Below are 16,508 nucleotides of genomic sequence, written 5' to 3'. Positions count from 1 at the left end.
CAATTGTATCAAATTGTTTCGAATAAAATAAAAGTTTATACATGTATAAAGTTTGATATTTTTATTTCAATTGTACACTTCAAATTCGCTTGTACTAAAATGGATTTGCAAATAAAATTTCTCTCAAATATTAATTATTCATGCTCTATACTGCAAATATTGCTTAAATTACAATTTTTCCATGAATAAATTTATAAGTACCTAAATTGAAAATATTTATATTTAGTCGGAAAATCAATCTGTAATACTTCTCATAATAATTGATGCTACACAACTAGAGTGGCTAGATTTTTATATACTAATATTAAAGGGTTCGAAAATTGCATGCAAGTATGCGCATCCTGTTTACAAGTTTGCATGCAATTGTAGTATGATTGTATTGAAGAACTTGTATGCAATACTTGCATTCAAATATCGAACCCTAATTTAAAATTGTAATCATGCGCATCTTCATTTTTGTCGAACCCTATTCATTATATCTTATAAACAAGTCACATTTTTGACTTGTGTCAATTACATAACTTCGACTATTGACCGACTATAGCTTTAAAACTGATAAAATTCTTTCCAATTTGCATTTAACATTTACAATTCTTAACTATTATAAAGAAACAGATTGGAATGGACAAAAGCAAATTCTTTAGATGTTTGGGTCAATTTCAAAACAATTTCCTTGTTTTTAATTTTTTTCTATGTTATAAGAATGTATCTAAAGGGAACAAATGAAAATCTTGTGAAAATTTTAGTTTGAATGCTTTAAATTGTTTTTTAACTTTTTGTGAGAAAATTCCCAAAACAATTTTTTTTAATTAAAACATTCATGCTTTCTCTTATCAGTTCTATAGCCACTCTCATTGTGAAAGCAAAAAAGCATTATTTAACACTCATAACTACAAAACCTTGTTCATGCATTCATAAAAGATGAGCTTTTTTTGCAGTTTTCTCGTCAGCACTTTTTGTTTTAATATGAAAAATAACAAAAAATGCAATTTTAATAAATCTTTCAGTGATGTTTTTTATTAACCCTTTAAAAAGATCATAATTTAGAAAAAAATTTAGTGTTTGTCGGTTTATAAATCATTCTCACTGATTCATATATTTCATGTTGGTTTTTAAAAAATGTGAATAGTAATGAAGGCTTTTAATTTATATGCATTACTTTTTGATAGCTTAAAGATTTTTATTGTAGGGTTATTGCAGATGGGTGTATTGGCTATCAGTTTCTGCAAAGCATATTTGTCGTTGCGTCACATTTTTAAACGACGAATTTTTTACTATTGGCACGTAGTTTGATAGACATAAGAATTTCATATTTAAAGAAGAATCCTTTGGTTACATAAATACATAAATCCCTTTAAATATAAAGTTAGACAAGTATGCGCATATTGTTTGTATGTATACAATATTATTGTATGCAATTCTTGCATGCGCAATATGCGCATTCTTGATGAAATTTGAATTTACCTTGATATTCCAGCACTTGCAAACAGCATCCAATTGTAGAACCCTACTTTAGAGTGAGAAAATTGACAAGCATTTTTCCAAGTGTTTCTGCAACAGAAGTTACAAATAGAATAAAGTCATGCTAAAAGAAACGCGTTTTTAAGCATCTTTACAAATTTAATTGTTTGCAGCTTATAAAAGATGTTGCAAAATTTTTCAGATGTTTTTTTAATGCTTAAAGGATGTTTAAAAAGATATAAGGAGAATTTTCACAAAAGGAATTTGCTGAAAAGCTTCTTCAAAGGAACTTTTAACGAGCAGGAGCAGAGTTTAAATCAAGTTTAAATGAAGATTTGACAAATTGATGGAATTTAAAGACCAACATAAGTTTTTCTCCTGTAGTCTTTAAAAATCAAGTTCATTTTATATAGGAATTGAGTTATGCTGAAAACAACTTTAAAATGGAATAAATATAAAAAAATAAATTATTTTGATTTTTAGTGATTCTTTTATCTTAGTTAATTTTTAATAAATATTTTACAAATAATCTTTATTAAAGTTAATCTTTCATCTTTTTGTTTTAAAAAAATTATTCTTGTTCTGAGCTATTGTAATTAATAATATAGGTATTTTGAATTTATCATGACATGAAGAAAAACGCACAAGAAAGAAGTAAAGTTTCTAGTTTTCTTTAATCAAGTAAAAAAAATTTAAATTTTTCTAAAAAAATGAATGAATAAAAAAATTTAGTTTGAAATTTCTGCTTGTATTTTTTTAAATACATTTTTGGTGACTGATCATGCTTTAATTGTATGCGAATCATTTTTTATCTAAATTTTAAAGAACTTTATTGAAATTCTTTTTTGAAAGGCAAATTTTTGTTTTTTACTTTATCATCTTAAATATTTTAAATATGCATGATTTTATGCAACTATTAAATTCCTCTGAATTTTAATAAAATTTATAAGATTCCATTACTTTATGTCACAATTCCATTGTGATTAATTAGAGATAAGTAAATTTTATATTTTTCGACTTCATTTTCATTGACTTGATGATTCAGTTTACATTATTCAATGAAACATACAGCACTCAGTCATTAAGTTATTTATCTTTTGTTACAGATTAATAGAGTGATTCAATAGCTGTCATAATTTCTTTGAATTTCACAATCAACGTTATAAGAGGAAAGTTTACGAGTATTTTAATGTAAATAAGTAATAATCTAGAAAAATTTAATCATATTCAGAATCATCAAATCACTAAGCTTCACTAACATCGAAACTTGCAAACTAATTGTAAACGCAAACGAATTTGTTCATGTCTGTTTAGGCGAATTTTATATGTATATAAATAAGCTAATCATAAAAAATTTGAAGAATATTCAATATATATAAAGTATGTATATTATGAAATATTCTACAGAAGGCCACAAAATACGAATTATCAACATCATATGTCATTCACAAAAGAAATTTCTTTTCATATCTATCTAAGATTTTATTTTTAGTCATTTGCATTAAAATTTTTAAAATAAAAGTTAATAATTTCAAAAAGGGTAAAAATAGAAGAAACAAAAATATTGAAAAAGTTCATAACTTTTCACCTACACACAAATTACATATGAAGGATGGCAAAAAAACTTGGAAAATGTTTTCTCAACAGAAGTAGAAGAAGAAATAAAATCAAAAGTAGCAAAAAATTATTTGTGTTATAAAGTTTAATTAATTATGAAAATTTCAAAACTTTTTGCTCCGTCGCATAAATTATTCAATCACCAATCAAAATATACTTTAAATGATAAATCAGAGTTGAGGACTCAAAATTTTTAACATATTTAAAGACTCCATAGCTTATCTTCGAGTGTTGATGAACTTTATGAGAAACAGCTTTCTAAGGAGCAATTTTACTGGATGATAACACTTTGAAGTTTCATGCCACCTGAGCATCATCACTGAATTTACTCTAATCAAGAAATATTGAGAGCTTCTTCTACATTTACCTTCCATTTAATTTTATCATTCGTTCAGTATTAACTTTATGAGAGAGAGAAACACTAACTTTTTCATTTCGAGGTCGATTGCTGTCATAAGATTAAACAAAACTTGTATGCAAAAGCAAAAAAAAAAAGAGAAAATAACCAATCAGATTAATAAAAAAAAATAAGAAGAGGGAATTGAGCAGTCGTCCATCAATAAATGTAAGTTCGTTATAATTAATTCATCCGTTATCACAAAATAACAAATCCCTTCTTCACTTCATGATAAGACTTCCAAAGCATTATATATAAATGAGAAGTAGGAATAGATTTTATACACAAACGAACTAAATTCTTGTCACTTTCATGTTTCATAAAAATGGATTATTGGTGCTGGCTGTAGTAGTTCCTGTTGTCTGCAATAAAAAAAGAATTGAAAAAGAGAGAAAAAAGGAAAAATTAAAATCATTCATCAACTTCAGAAACGAGTTTGGTCAGTTCTTTTTTGTTTGATAGTTCGGGAGGGTTTTACAAAAAAAAACTAAAAGGCTGGCATTTCTCCTAATTTACATCAAACCAAAAAAGTTCTGTTTTTGATTAAAAAATCAATAAAATTGAGGATGTGATAATGACATACGCTTAATGCTATTGATTTATGAATTAATTTGATTCACTCACCATAAATGGATTTGCAAAGGCTGCTTTACCACCAAATGATGAAGATTGTGATATAATTCCATTTGACATGTTGTTTGCATAAAAAAATCCATTGGAGAAACCATTCGAGTTGAGGGGTGAACCAAAACCGTTTGACAAAAAATTTTGTGATTCTGGCATTGTCCAATTTTGATAAGATTGCTGATTAGTTTGTTGCTGTGGAATGGCTTGGAATGGATTTTTGAATGGATTAACTGGAATTGCTGACGTTGCTTTGGAAATAAAATGTAATTAAATGAATATTTTATTACGTTATGATTTATTAATAAATATCTTACCCGATGGATTTGTTTGTTCGACCGTTTCATTTACGACTTTTGCCTCTCTCAATTGCTCATCTAAATCCTTAAGAGCTGCATAACGATCTGCTGATGGCGTTGTAGAATTTAGCGATGAATTTGAATTAAATGTCCCACTACTGGAATTTAGGGAATTATTGCTCAAAGAGCTTGTTGACATTGGCAAACCTGTAGATGTATATATTTATTCATTATTCATTGCGGTTTACTTATTAGCATAAAATATTTGTATAAACGGCTCTAAATTAATTTGATAAGGGATAGTGCTTTGGAAATATTTCTTTTGTTTTATTTTGTAACGCAATAATATTTTTCAAAAAAACCTGAAAAAACTTGTTATAGGTACAAAAATTAAATCAAATGAGCAAGCTTCTTATTAATTTGAAACAAAATTCAAAATGATAAATGAACGGTTATGCATTGTGTTCTGATAAATTAAGTTTAATTAACAAAATTCTGACTACACATGAATTTAGTTAAATATTTGCTGATATAATGAAGCAAATAAATGATGAAGATAACGATATGGGATAACAAAGTGAAAAAAAAAATGTTACTGATGTTAAAGCAGTACTCAAAACGATTAAGCAATGAACGAAATAATAAGTGAAAAGACGACATGAACACAAGCTACAAAAACTTACTCCAACGATTTTGCTCTGACTGATTGGAATTATTAGGCCATTGAAAGTGTTGCCAAATATTCCATTGAATGTTACTTGAGTTACTGTTTGGACTATTAATTGAAGTGTTATTATTCTTGCAATACTCTTCTGGATAAGATAATTTTATAGACATATATAAGATGTATCCATCGATGAAATAATATTTGTTTTGATATTTTAATACAATAATTTGTAAGCATAAGGAAGAATAAGAAGAAAATGTTAAATTATCATAACATAATACGCGCACTTTACGTGAGAAAATTCAATATCCTACAATTCTAATCTACTACGCTCTACGATTAAATAAAAACTTTGAAACTGATGCTTACCTGCTGCATTGTAAATCTTGTTGTTCTCAAAATCAGCAAAGTTAGCATTTAAATCACTTTCACTTGTTATGTTCTCTTTGAATCCATTGATTACAGTTTTTCCGTTTATTTGACCAGCACTTCCAGTACTGTTTAAGCTATTATTTGAATTGTATATACTTGCTTTACTAAAGTCGGCAACAAAGTCATTACAACTATTATCACTTTTAATGCTTCCATTTTGTGATGTTTTTCCATTTAAATTATTACTATTAATATTATTGTGGCTATTTCCATTCATTTCAAGATGTCCGTTTTGAATATTATGATTTTGTTGCGTTCGTTGATGATGATGACGATTATTTGCCGCTGGTGGTGTGAGTTTGAGGACGGTAAGATTATTACTATCTGACGAATGATGATTTCCTATCGATTTAGAAATTCCATTTGAAGACTGTTGAATTGTTGATGTGGCTACTGATGATGATGACGATGACGTATTTATAGACTTTAATGGACTTGCAGGCTCCAGATAATACCTAAAATGAGTTGATTTTGTATATCAATGAATTTATTATTGCATTAAAAAATTTCATTACCTCTTTCGCTCATATTTATCGATCATAAAATCACGATGTTCTTGCTTTAATGTTCGCTTTGAGTCCCAAAGACCTAACCAAGTCTTAGCAGATTCATCATTTCCATGTGTTTTTATGAAATCCAGCTCATCGGACGTAAATGTTGCCATTGAAATTGATTTCACTCTATGAGGTGGTGTCAATCCACGTCTGTAAAGAAGAAAATGAAATGATTACCATTTTATTAATAACTAAGTCATCAGTTTAATATGTAAGCAACTTTTTCTTCTTAATTAAGTAATTGATAAAATATTAAGATATTGAAGAAAATAATCATTATAATATTATTTATAAATGACACACTTCATTATCCTCATAAATTTTTCCTCCTTAACTTATATACTTTTATGATTTACTTGATAATAAATGATGGCTTTATATCTCACATCATTTCTCTTCATCATATTTTTCTCACCATTTACTCAATAAGAAATATTGCCACTAGTATGAGTTTTACAAAAGCATCCAAATGTTTAGATACAAATGGCCAGAAAAAATATTCCATCATTGATATTAAAGTATTAATAAAGAATGATGATAGCAATAATGTCAGGACATTTATGTCGGTTTGCTTTACTTTATCCATAATCATCTTAAAATGTCAGATTGTGTCAGATAATATTTATTTTAGTACATAATCAACTTGAAATTTACATTAAAATTTTATCTTCCATTTTCCATAGCTTTAATGACTTTAATTCTTAAATGAAACACTTTCAAAGTAAAACTCATCAGAACTCCAATTATGATAAATATTGTATTTAAAAAGAAAATGAAACCATTCATTACAGTCAATTATAGAGACAATTTTCAACATCATCTTAGTCCTTTGAAATTCGAATAGGATAAAGAAGTATTTCAAAACGAACGAGAAAGTTAAATAACCATAGTAGAAGTTTAATGGCTTTACTATTTTCTAAATATCATATTAAAAGTTTCACTAAAGTTCTTCATGTACCATTTTTCTTTTGTGAAAAATTGAAATAAAGAAAGCATTCATCATGACAGTGTAGGTGAAGTTTTCAAAGAAAAGTGCAACAGATGGCAGGGATAAATGAAAATAAAATCGTTTTAAGTTTTTTTTAAGCTTTCTTTGCTATAAGAGTTTCTGTCAAGTAAACTAAAAGCTGTTTGGGTTTTTCCTTTTTATATTGAATTAAAAACACCTTAGAGAATGTGATGTAAGTCGGAAATCAAAGTTAATTTTTAAGAAATTGTCACTTATATCACAACATATGTATATAAATAAGATAAAAATATCTATAATATCAATTCTCAATAATATTCAGTACAAACTCGCTTCGGTTTCGTTTTTTTTTAATAATACTAACTTTCGCACATTGCTATTAGAAGCATTCGGTTACGCAAAAAGCTGTAGTCAAACAAAACTTTTCATCACGCTAATTTATATTAAGTAACCGATTTTCTTCTTAAAAACAAATTTTGCGTAGTTTAAAATCAATATCATGCTTTCTCTGTCTTTGCAAGAAATTTTATACTAAAATTATGGTTAATATCTGTAGAATATTTTTTAAATCAATAGATGATTATTCTGGCAAATTATTATAATTTCTTTATCTTTTAATTTTGTAATCATATCGACAATACAATGAGATTTTTGATTGATTACTCATACCTTCAGCTTTAAAGCAACAGGTATTTTATGTATGAATCTGTGAAAATGCACATTAAAACCTGTTATTCTATTGCATTTGTTTTGTAAAACTAAATTCAATCAATATAATTAGTTCATCATTAGACTTTCATTTGACATTGACATTGACGCTATATAAAGAAATAAATGCCGAATGACACTGGCGCAAAGAACATTTTAATTTTTAAGAATAGTATTCTTATGATTTGAAACGGTAAAACGGCAACTACACATTTTCTTAACCGGCTACATTTTTCTTAATGTAGTATACCACGCACATTAAAAATAATTTCAAATAAAGTATTAACACATAACTGCATTGTGTAAATATTTTGTTAGTGCTACGATTATAATGATTTAATAATTGCAGAAACTGTACTTCAAAGCAAGGACAAAAGTTGAAATAAGTTATTTTCCATTTTTAATTGGGAACTAAAATTTACCCCAAAGTATAACGCATGAGTTAATTTCTATAATTTTGATGGTTATTATAATTTTCAATTCTATATTTTATTGCTAATTTCTTTGATATTGAAAAATAAACATTAACAATAGATTTTTTACGGTCAAGGTGAATGTCAAAAGTATAAATGTATCAAAATTAGCTTCACACTTTTGCACTCATTAATGATACATGATACTTCTCGTAAACGTTTTTAGAAATCATTTTAATTGATTCATAACGCTCTTTGAATAGTATCGATGAGCCATATTAGAATTACAAATAAAATCACGATTTGACTAATGTGTATGACACACATATTAGTGTATATTTTTGCTTATTATTTTACATCAACACATCTTAATATGCGCATACGTTTAGTTTGATCTATGAAGGTCACAAAAGGCAAGAACAAAGAAAAGAAGAGAAAAATGAATAAATGCTAATTATTAACTGCTCAAATACTTAAAGTCATCTTTAACTTGCTATAGGAAGCTTAATATTATTCCGAAAATGTTCATTTTCATATTTTACTTTGTGCTCACTTCCTGGAAAAAATTATTAGAAAAGGCGAAACGAGCAAAAGTAAACAAATGCAAAGAACTTGTTTAAGTCATCTTATTTTGTTTAACATGTATTTAACTAAAAAAAGTAGGGTTTGAAAATTGCATGCAAATATGCGCATACTGTTTACAATCATTACAAACAAGTGCAAGAATTACATGCCGCTTGTATGCAATATGCGCATATCATCGAACCCTACATGTATATAGCACTTGTATGCAATACTTGTAAACAATATGCGCATACTTGCATGTAATTGTTGAGCCCTAATATGCATACTTTCATGGAATTTTCAAACCCTTTAAAAAATACATAGTAAATCTTTTGCAAACAAGACATAAAGCTTATATTGATTTAATTTTGTCTAGCATAAATCTAAAATGAAATGTTCCTGAATGTGTTGTATTGATTTCAAATTTCCTACGATAATATTTGCAATTTAATTCCTAGGAGACTTCAAGACAAAAACTTTTTTTTAAAAAAAATTTTATTTACTTTATCCAATTTAGCATTCACAAAAAGACATGATACTAAATCAATAGGAACAAGTTATTGTTATTGGTACCTTTAGGGGTTTTCCTAATATGATTTCTGTTCAATAGCCTAAAGTACAGTTTTCAAATTTACAAAAGTACATTTCAATTTCCTATTCACATTTGAAGTGATATCTGCTGAATGTGATTTAGTTTATTATTTCCTTCCTTTTAAGTATTTCTTAAAGGCAAGGTTTTCTTTTTTCTACAGTTGGAAAAGAGATACTTTGAACAAATTGAAACCTTTTAACGTGCAAATGAATTTTTAAGGAGTCTTTAAAAATAATTAATTTTAAAATTTACCCTATGTCACAAAATCTAATTAAAAAAAATGTAATGAGTGAATAAAGCACAAGTGAATAAGAATTATCAGAAATAAGGAAATATGATAGAGTCTGCCGTTGCAAGGATATGACTTATAGAATATCAATCCTTTTTTCGCCACGTGTATATTTTTATGTATTATGTTTCAATCAATAATATTCTTCTGTTGTTTATTTTTGTCATTTTATTGCCGCTCATTAAGTTATAATATGCCTAAGCATACCGAACGAGACAATGAAAACGCATATAAAATATTTGGAACGAATCATAATATTTGGAAGCTTCCCATCTATAGCATTAATCAATGTTATATAGAAATGATAATTAGAATGTTTAATATATTGTTTACATGGTGGTCATCAACCTGTTTTTGTCAAACAACAGTTTTAGTTAGCATAAATATTTGAAACACATTTCTGGTTTTCTGAATGAAATGAAAACTCATCAAATATACTTAAAATTTTAAAAAGATAAAAATAATCTGCTTCGTATTTATTCGAACAGATTGATTTCTATTCAAAGTGTATTGTTTTTCATTATGAATAACTTAAATAGATTCTACAAGGTTGACTCGTTACTAATTTGAATACTTTGTAAAGATTTTTCATTAGATTTTGGTTTATGGGCTTAAGTTCTATAAATTTTAATTAATATGACACATCGAACCTTCTAGTTTAATAAGAGTAAAACAAATATACTTTTGAGTTGCTTGACATCATGTTACAGTAAAGAAATGATGGCCATTAAATTATGTCATTGCAAATAAATGCCATTTTATACAAGTTTCATTGTCAATCCGTTACAGTTCCGTTCTCTGCGTAACATATATACATTTAAATGAAGCTGATTCTGTTCTTATCTTCTTTTCTCATTCATAAGTTTCCGTTCTGTTGTTTCATTGTTATTATCATAACGTTGATAGTTTCTTAATTACTTATAATGCAAATTAGCTTTATATCTTTTGTTTCATGCTTTCTGTTGTGTCAAACATCCTTATAAACATTCTTCCTTGTTATTACTACTATTTTTATAAATTAATGATAATAAAAGCATTGTTATTTTAATGACGAGATCGTACTTTTAAATACTTTGCTACCACAGTAAATAATTATTGATAGTTTAGCAAATTTGTAATAATTGTATAATTAACACTCTTAGAGATCAACATAAACACTCCATTATCACATATTACATAAAAGTTTGGAATATTGGGTATTTTCATAAACATTTCAATATCAAATTAATTTTATTTGCTTAAGAGTATTTAGCTAGTACATTAATAGAATAATAGCATCATCACACTGTTAATCGATTTGCTTTACATTTTTAACAGTTTTAAGATGAAATTCATTTAAACACATTGCACGATGATTTTTTAAAGGAGTGTATACCGCTTGTCAAAATATTAGCACCTTCATATTTATAGAATATGTGCAATATTTACTTACGTATCAGTTAGTGGAACATCTAATTGTATTAATTTATTTCATACAGCGACTGAATAAATTTGCTCTTATACTTATGTATTAACCAAAATGATTTTAAATTCAAGACGATAAAGATTCTAATAAAAATGTACTATTTTTGATTTAACACAACAGATTATTTCAAGAAATTATTATTGTGTTTTAATTATTTACTTATCATATTTTCTTATTTGTATTTTAAAATACTCAAGTCGAATCGAAGAAAATATCTCAATCGATTGACCTCTTATGATATTTTTGGCTATCAAATAGCTAAATTTCATTAAGTTCATTAAGTTTTGTTTCGGTTTTTATAATTACACATATACATTTAAAATGTTATTTCTGACAATTCCTTAAATGTATACTCAGCTCTCTAATATTTGAATTACATGGAAAAATGAGTTATAATCCCACAAATGTCAATCATGGTGTTTAATTTTTTGAAGTTGAAATTATATAAAAAATCAATTGGAAGATTCATATCAAATCAAAATCATTGACCTAATGCCCTAAAAATCCCACTTCATAAAATTCAATTTATTGTATTTCATTTGATATGTAGACATAATATTAGCAATAAGATTTCATATTTATTTCCATTATCACTATCAGTATGCCTAGTTCATTTTAGCACCAGACAATTTAATAAGCTTTCATTACACTGAACTTTGATCTGGTTATGAAGAACATGTAAGCACAAAATTAAACGCTGATACTAGAGATTATTTATTAAGGTTCAAAAAACAATTCATAATGTTCTACATATATTGCAAATTTGAAACGATAGAAATATCATTGATCTTTAATTGATTGCAAAATGAATTCAAATACATATAATGTTAATTAACTGATTGCGTATTATTTCTCAATTTCATTTGATAACCTTAATCTACAAAATGCACTAATTGTAAAGAATTAATACGTATTTGAATATTGCAAAATATTTTCTTCTGATAATCTTGTTACTTTCTATCAAATTTTTATTTAAATTTCAAATTAATGCATAACTTCATAAAAATTAATAAGTACCAAATATCCTTTTTCCGGCACGTTCATTTTTATTTCTCTACTTTAATCGACTTCGCTATATAATTCAATTTCTTTTAATTATGATTCATTGTTTGGTACAACTTTAAAAAGGTAATTTTTAAGACCTACGCTTGCCAAATGTTTATTTTATAATTTATTGCAAAAAAGTTAAGCAGGAAATGAAACTCCTGTCTATTTATTATTTCTTACGTATACTAGCTGTATACAGCACCAACCTTAAGTTAATAATTAGACCTAATTAGATCAGGATTAATTGAAAAAAATTTAAAACCTGTTGATTGTTTCATCACTAATTAACGCAATTTTAAAGATTGTTTTAAAAATATAACACCTCAATATCTATCCTATACCATAAAACATGTTCTCAGCTTTTGTAGTATTTTAACCATCAAACCACAATTAAGTAATTATTGCAAATTGAGAGAGAGAGAGAGAGAAGCGTTTACAGACAAGAATTTAAAGTTAAATGTCATAAAAGGAAATGAACAGAGAATTGTACATTTAGTTATGGTAGTAAAAGAGTCGAGTTATTGTTCATTGTACTTTTCATTGGCAACGTTGTCTAATTTTCATGTTTCTTAATGATTGTTTATTCATTACAATTCCAAAATGCCGACTAATACCAACTCATAACAATTGATCACTTCTTGTATGGTAGAGAATTTCATGGCTTAACCACGTTATAGAACATAGTTAGGCATGACAATAGACATTACATTTATGGTGACATTTCTATTTTTAAATTGCATTGAAATTAAGGTATACAAGCACAAAGCTATTGAGAAATGTTTTGTGTGTCGATGACATCGTTGGGTTAAATTATCTTTATTTTGTCATTAAGTGCGTTAAGCTTGTATGAAATATGTGAGAAAAACTGTGTTGATAAAACACTAGTGCAAGTTGAGAAAAAAGAAGATTATGAAATATATTGAGGAGGATATAAATGTCTCAAAATTGTTTAATATTTAATAACGATCCAGAAATCTGAAAATTGTGGAATAAGAAGGCACTAGATTTTCTTTTATTGAATACAGACGCAGTATTAATATTACAAATTAACAGAGGTAGAAACATAACTTTTTGACTAAAATAATTAGTCGAAAATTTTTGCGGAATAAAGTCACCTAAAAAGTATTTCCGTTATTATAAGTGTTTTTACATGAAATATTAGATCACATTCTTCTTGATATTTTCAATTCAATTATCCTTCTCATATGGCTTTATTCAACCGAAAAACAAAAATGATTTTAGCCGAAAATCCTATCTTGGACCTCTGCAAATTAAGAAATGACTACGGTAGTATGTTCAACTTTTTCTTTCATGTAAAGTTCAAAATGCCGACTAAACAAACAGAAATTATGCGAAAGCTATATGCAATATTGCGAGACTTTACATAAAGCTAAACATGATAGAAAGAGAAGTAAAAAATAAGAAAATGACTAACAACAAACAATTTAAAAAAAATTGTCTTGAACAAGCCTCAGCACTTTCCAATTTTCGCTTTCTTTTTTCTCTCTCTTTCGATCGCTATCGTTTATTCATTCAATGAAGAGAATAACATGCAACGAAAATGTATAAATGAATGACTTTTATAGAAGAATATATAATACATATTGAAAGTGAAATGAACGTCTTTTCTATGTAATTTCATGTTTATTTAATATTTGATTAGAAAAATTTAAGTATTTCTAAATTGAATTTTAGCTTGTTAGCTATTAATAAATTATTAAGCTACTAATAATCTTAGGATTTACAATATTCTTTGTTTACATACAATTTGGATGATACAAAGTTATTTATATCAATTTGAAGCACTAAAAATATGCTCACTTGTCTAAAATAAGTGCTCATATCAACTACTTCGGTTTCTTTTCAACGACATCAGCAAAACGGAAAAGTTTCTTGAAGCAGGAAATTTATGAAATATTAAATAAGGAAGTTTGTGCTTGATATTACTCATTCTTTCATCGTGTTTCTTTATATTTTTAAATTTTGCTTTTTTTGTTTGTATTTTCCCATAAAGTTCATGCAGCGTAGCCGCTTTATACAAATGTATTTGTCATTTTTGACATCATTATTACACTTTTGAAATAGCATGTGTAAATGAAAGAAACGCAACAGTTGTTGATTTGATGAGTCAAATGAGAGAGGTCAATTCCAATTAAAACTTTTATAGAACTATTCTGCTCTTGTATCAGTTAAGAGTATTTTTTTAGCCCCGAACTACATATTGCAAAATTGATATCTGGCCTAATTCACACCGTTGTATCTGACGCACATGTCACTAAGAATTTTGTAATGACAATAAAATGATGGACATTTAATATCGAAAATACTTAAAATAGCAGGTGATTATTTTTAAAAGAAGTAAAATTTGTGCGTTTAAATCTGACAAATATTCGTACATTTACGCTAAATTAAAATGGAATTTCCGTAAGTTGAATAATATCATTGGGCGTAGTCCAGAAAATATCTACAGTCATTTCAAAATTCTTGGCAAACCAATTATGTTGCAGCTTATATATTTTATTTAATACCATCTTGAGTCCCATACGACAAAAATACTAAATATGTGAAAATTTTTGTTATAGTATCAGACTTTTTTGCATTCTCCTCTACCTACATTTCTTTGTATTTCTACGAATTTGAAATACATTTAATGACGTCATTTACTTTAAACAAAATCATCTTCATAATACTATAACGCAGCACAAAAACACAGACGAAGATGGAATTTCGTCACGGAATTTTTAATGATTCAACAACTCTCGAAGTTTTCGCTGATAAAAAAATTTTAACGTCGAAGAAGAAATAATTCATGCATGTTTTTTTCATTTCGCTTTTCTACTTGAAACCAATTCAAGATTTCGACGAAAAATGAGTAAACTTTGTAGAACAGCTGATAATTGAAATAAACAAAATAATGTTTTTGAAGCACCATGATTCATTCACGAAACTTTTGCGTATTATTGCTAAAGTTCAAAATAAATATATTGCAGATAAGTATAGGGTTCTTGATTCAGGTTTCGACATATTATATGCCCACGCAAGTCAATCACCTCACATGGAAAATAACGCATCACAATCATAATGTCAATGCTCGTCATCTACCCACAAATTTCTGTCAAATAAAAATCATCTACAGTTTTTTACATCACATTTTGATAATATTGCATTGCGAATTAATAAAAACTTAAAGTTTTTGTAACTTGAAGTCTTTTAAAAGTTTAGATTTTGTTTACGTCTCTTACTATTATTGTATAACGACACATCATTACTAAAAATAGCTAGGTAAGAGAAATGAATATTTTCAATATGTAAGTGACAGTAATGTTTAATTTAGTGTGCATGAATTGAAAGTAATTGTCAATTTAGAGACTTAAAATACAGTACAAACATGATAAAGCTGTTTATGTGACGACTACGACGTCATAAGCATAATTTTTTAAAGATTTAAGTTATTAATGAGTATAATGTATCTTTGTTAACTTACAACACTCCTGAGCACGATGTACAGACGAAAGATCCAATAGTCATGTTGACATATGTTACTCCTCTTTGTCCACAATCAAAACATTGACGATTGCTTCCCGAAGAAACAATTTCGCGTAAGGTTTTCAACATTTTATCATTATCCTGCTTTGGTTTGAGCATTTTGTCGACTTTATTGCTATTTTTTAAACTTCCTTTTTCTTTATTTATTTACGAAACTCACTTTGGACTCAATATCAATCACCTGTATGTATCCTGTATTTCCCTTGTAAAACTTTCACAGAACTATTTTTTATGTAAGGGAATTGCACTTTTTTCTTTCACAAAACTTGATTGGATCTCTTATTTTGCAAAACATCAGATTTTCTTAATTAACTGCGTTTCAATTTTTCTTCCACACAGATAAATAAATTGAATAATTGGATACAATAAATCAGAACTTTATTAGGCAAACAAAGAAAAAATATTCCTTTCTTAAATATTTTTAAACTTTCACAAAAACACTAAAATATTTTTTAAAATAAATTGATCATTTGACGTGTTTTTTCCGAATTTTTACAGACAAACACAAAGAATATCAATGATCGATGTGATCATTAGTCGATCAGGCTCACTTCTGCGATCTTTTCACTATGAAAATTTAGAAATAATTGAATTAAAAATCAATTTAATAAAATTTCCACTACTACTCAAAGTTTCTCTGTTTTTCGAAAATATGACGCATTCCCTGTTTTCAAATTTTTTTTGGCCGTTTATTTATTTTTTAGCAAACTTTCTTATGTTTCATTGAGTCACTTCAGTGCACTTTTGTTCCATTGATCAGTAATTGGTTCATAAATAAATTTGAATCTTTGCTTTAACAATACCAGATTTACCAAGATTTAAATCATCAAACAACCAATTCATGAATTTCATAATTTAGCAGATTT

The 16,508-nt window shown here is 27.1% G+C and overlaps 1 protein-coding gene across 2 annotated transcripts; it reads right to left on the bottom strand.

Moving 5' to 3' along the window:
* Positions 1 to 2,067: 2,067 nt before the first annotated feature.
* On the bottom strand, positions 2,068 to 16,283 carry drongo (Arf GTPase activating protein drongo). Of its 2 annotated transcripts, XM_070640519.1 has the most exons (7): positions 15,581 to 16,283; positions 6,013 to 6,201; positions 5,435 to 5,952; positions 5,082 to 5,210; positions 4,417 to 4,605; positions 4,100 to 4,350; positions 2,068 to 3,837 (listed from the first exon to the last, which is right to left on the bottom strand). In XM_070640519.1, the coding sequence occupies exons 1-7, from the start codon at positions 15,739 to 15,741 to the stop codon at positions 3,793 to 3,795; spliced, it is 1,482 nt and encodes a 493-aa protein (XP_070496620.1). In that variant the 5' UTR covers positions 15,742 to 16,283; the 3' UTR covers positions 2,068 to 3,792. The 2 variants fall into 2 exon arrangements, with proteins under 2 accessions (XP_070496620.1, XP_070496621.1); XM_070640520.1 differs by lacking the exon at positions 5,082 to 5,210 and having other exon boundaries at positions 2,069 to 3,837; positions 15,581 to 16,281.
* Between the last annotated feature and the right edge of the window lie 225 nt (positions 16,284 to 16,508).

Source organism: Chironomus tepperi, unplaced genomic scaffold, assembly GCF_022539635.2.
Source record: "Chironomus tepperi strain 1889 unplaced genomic scaffold, CSIRO-AGI_Ctep_v1 contig_219, whole genome shotgun sequence".
Lineage (NCBI taxonomy): Eukaryota > Metazoa > Arthropoda > Insecta > Diptera > Chironomidae > Chironomus > Chironomus tepperi.
This window is presented reverse-complemented; position numbering and strand designations above follow the sequence as displayed.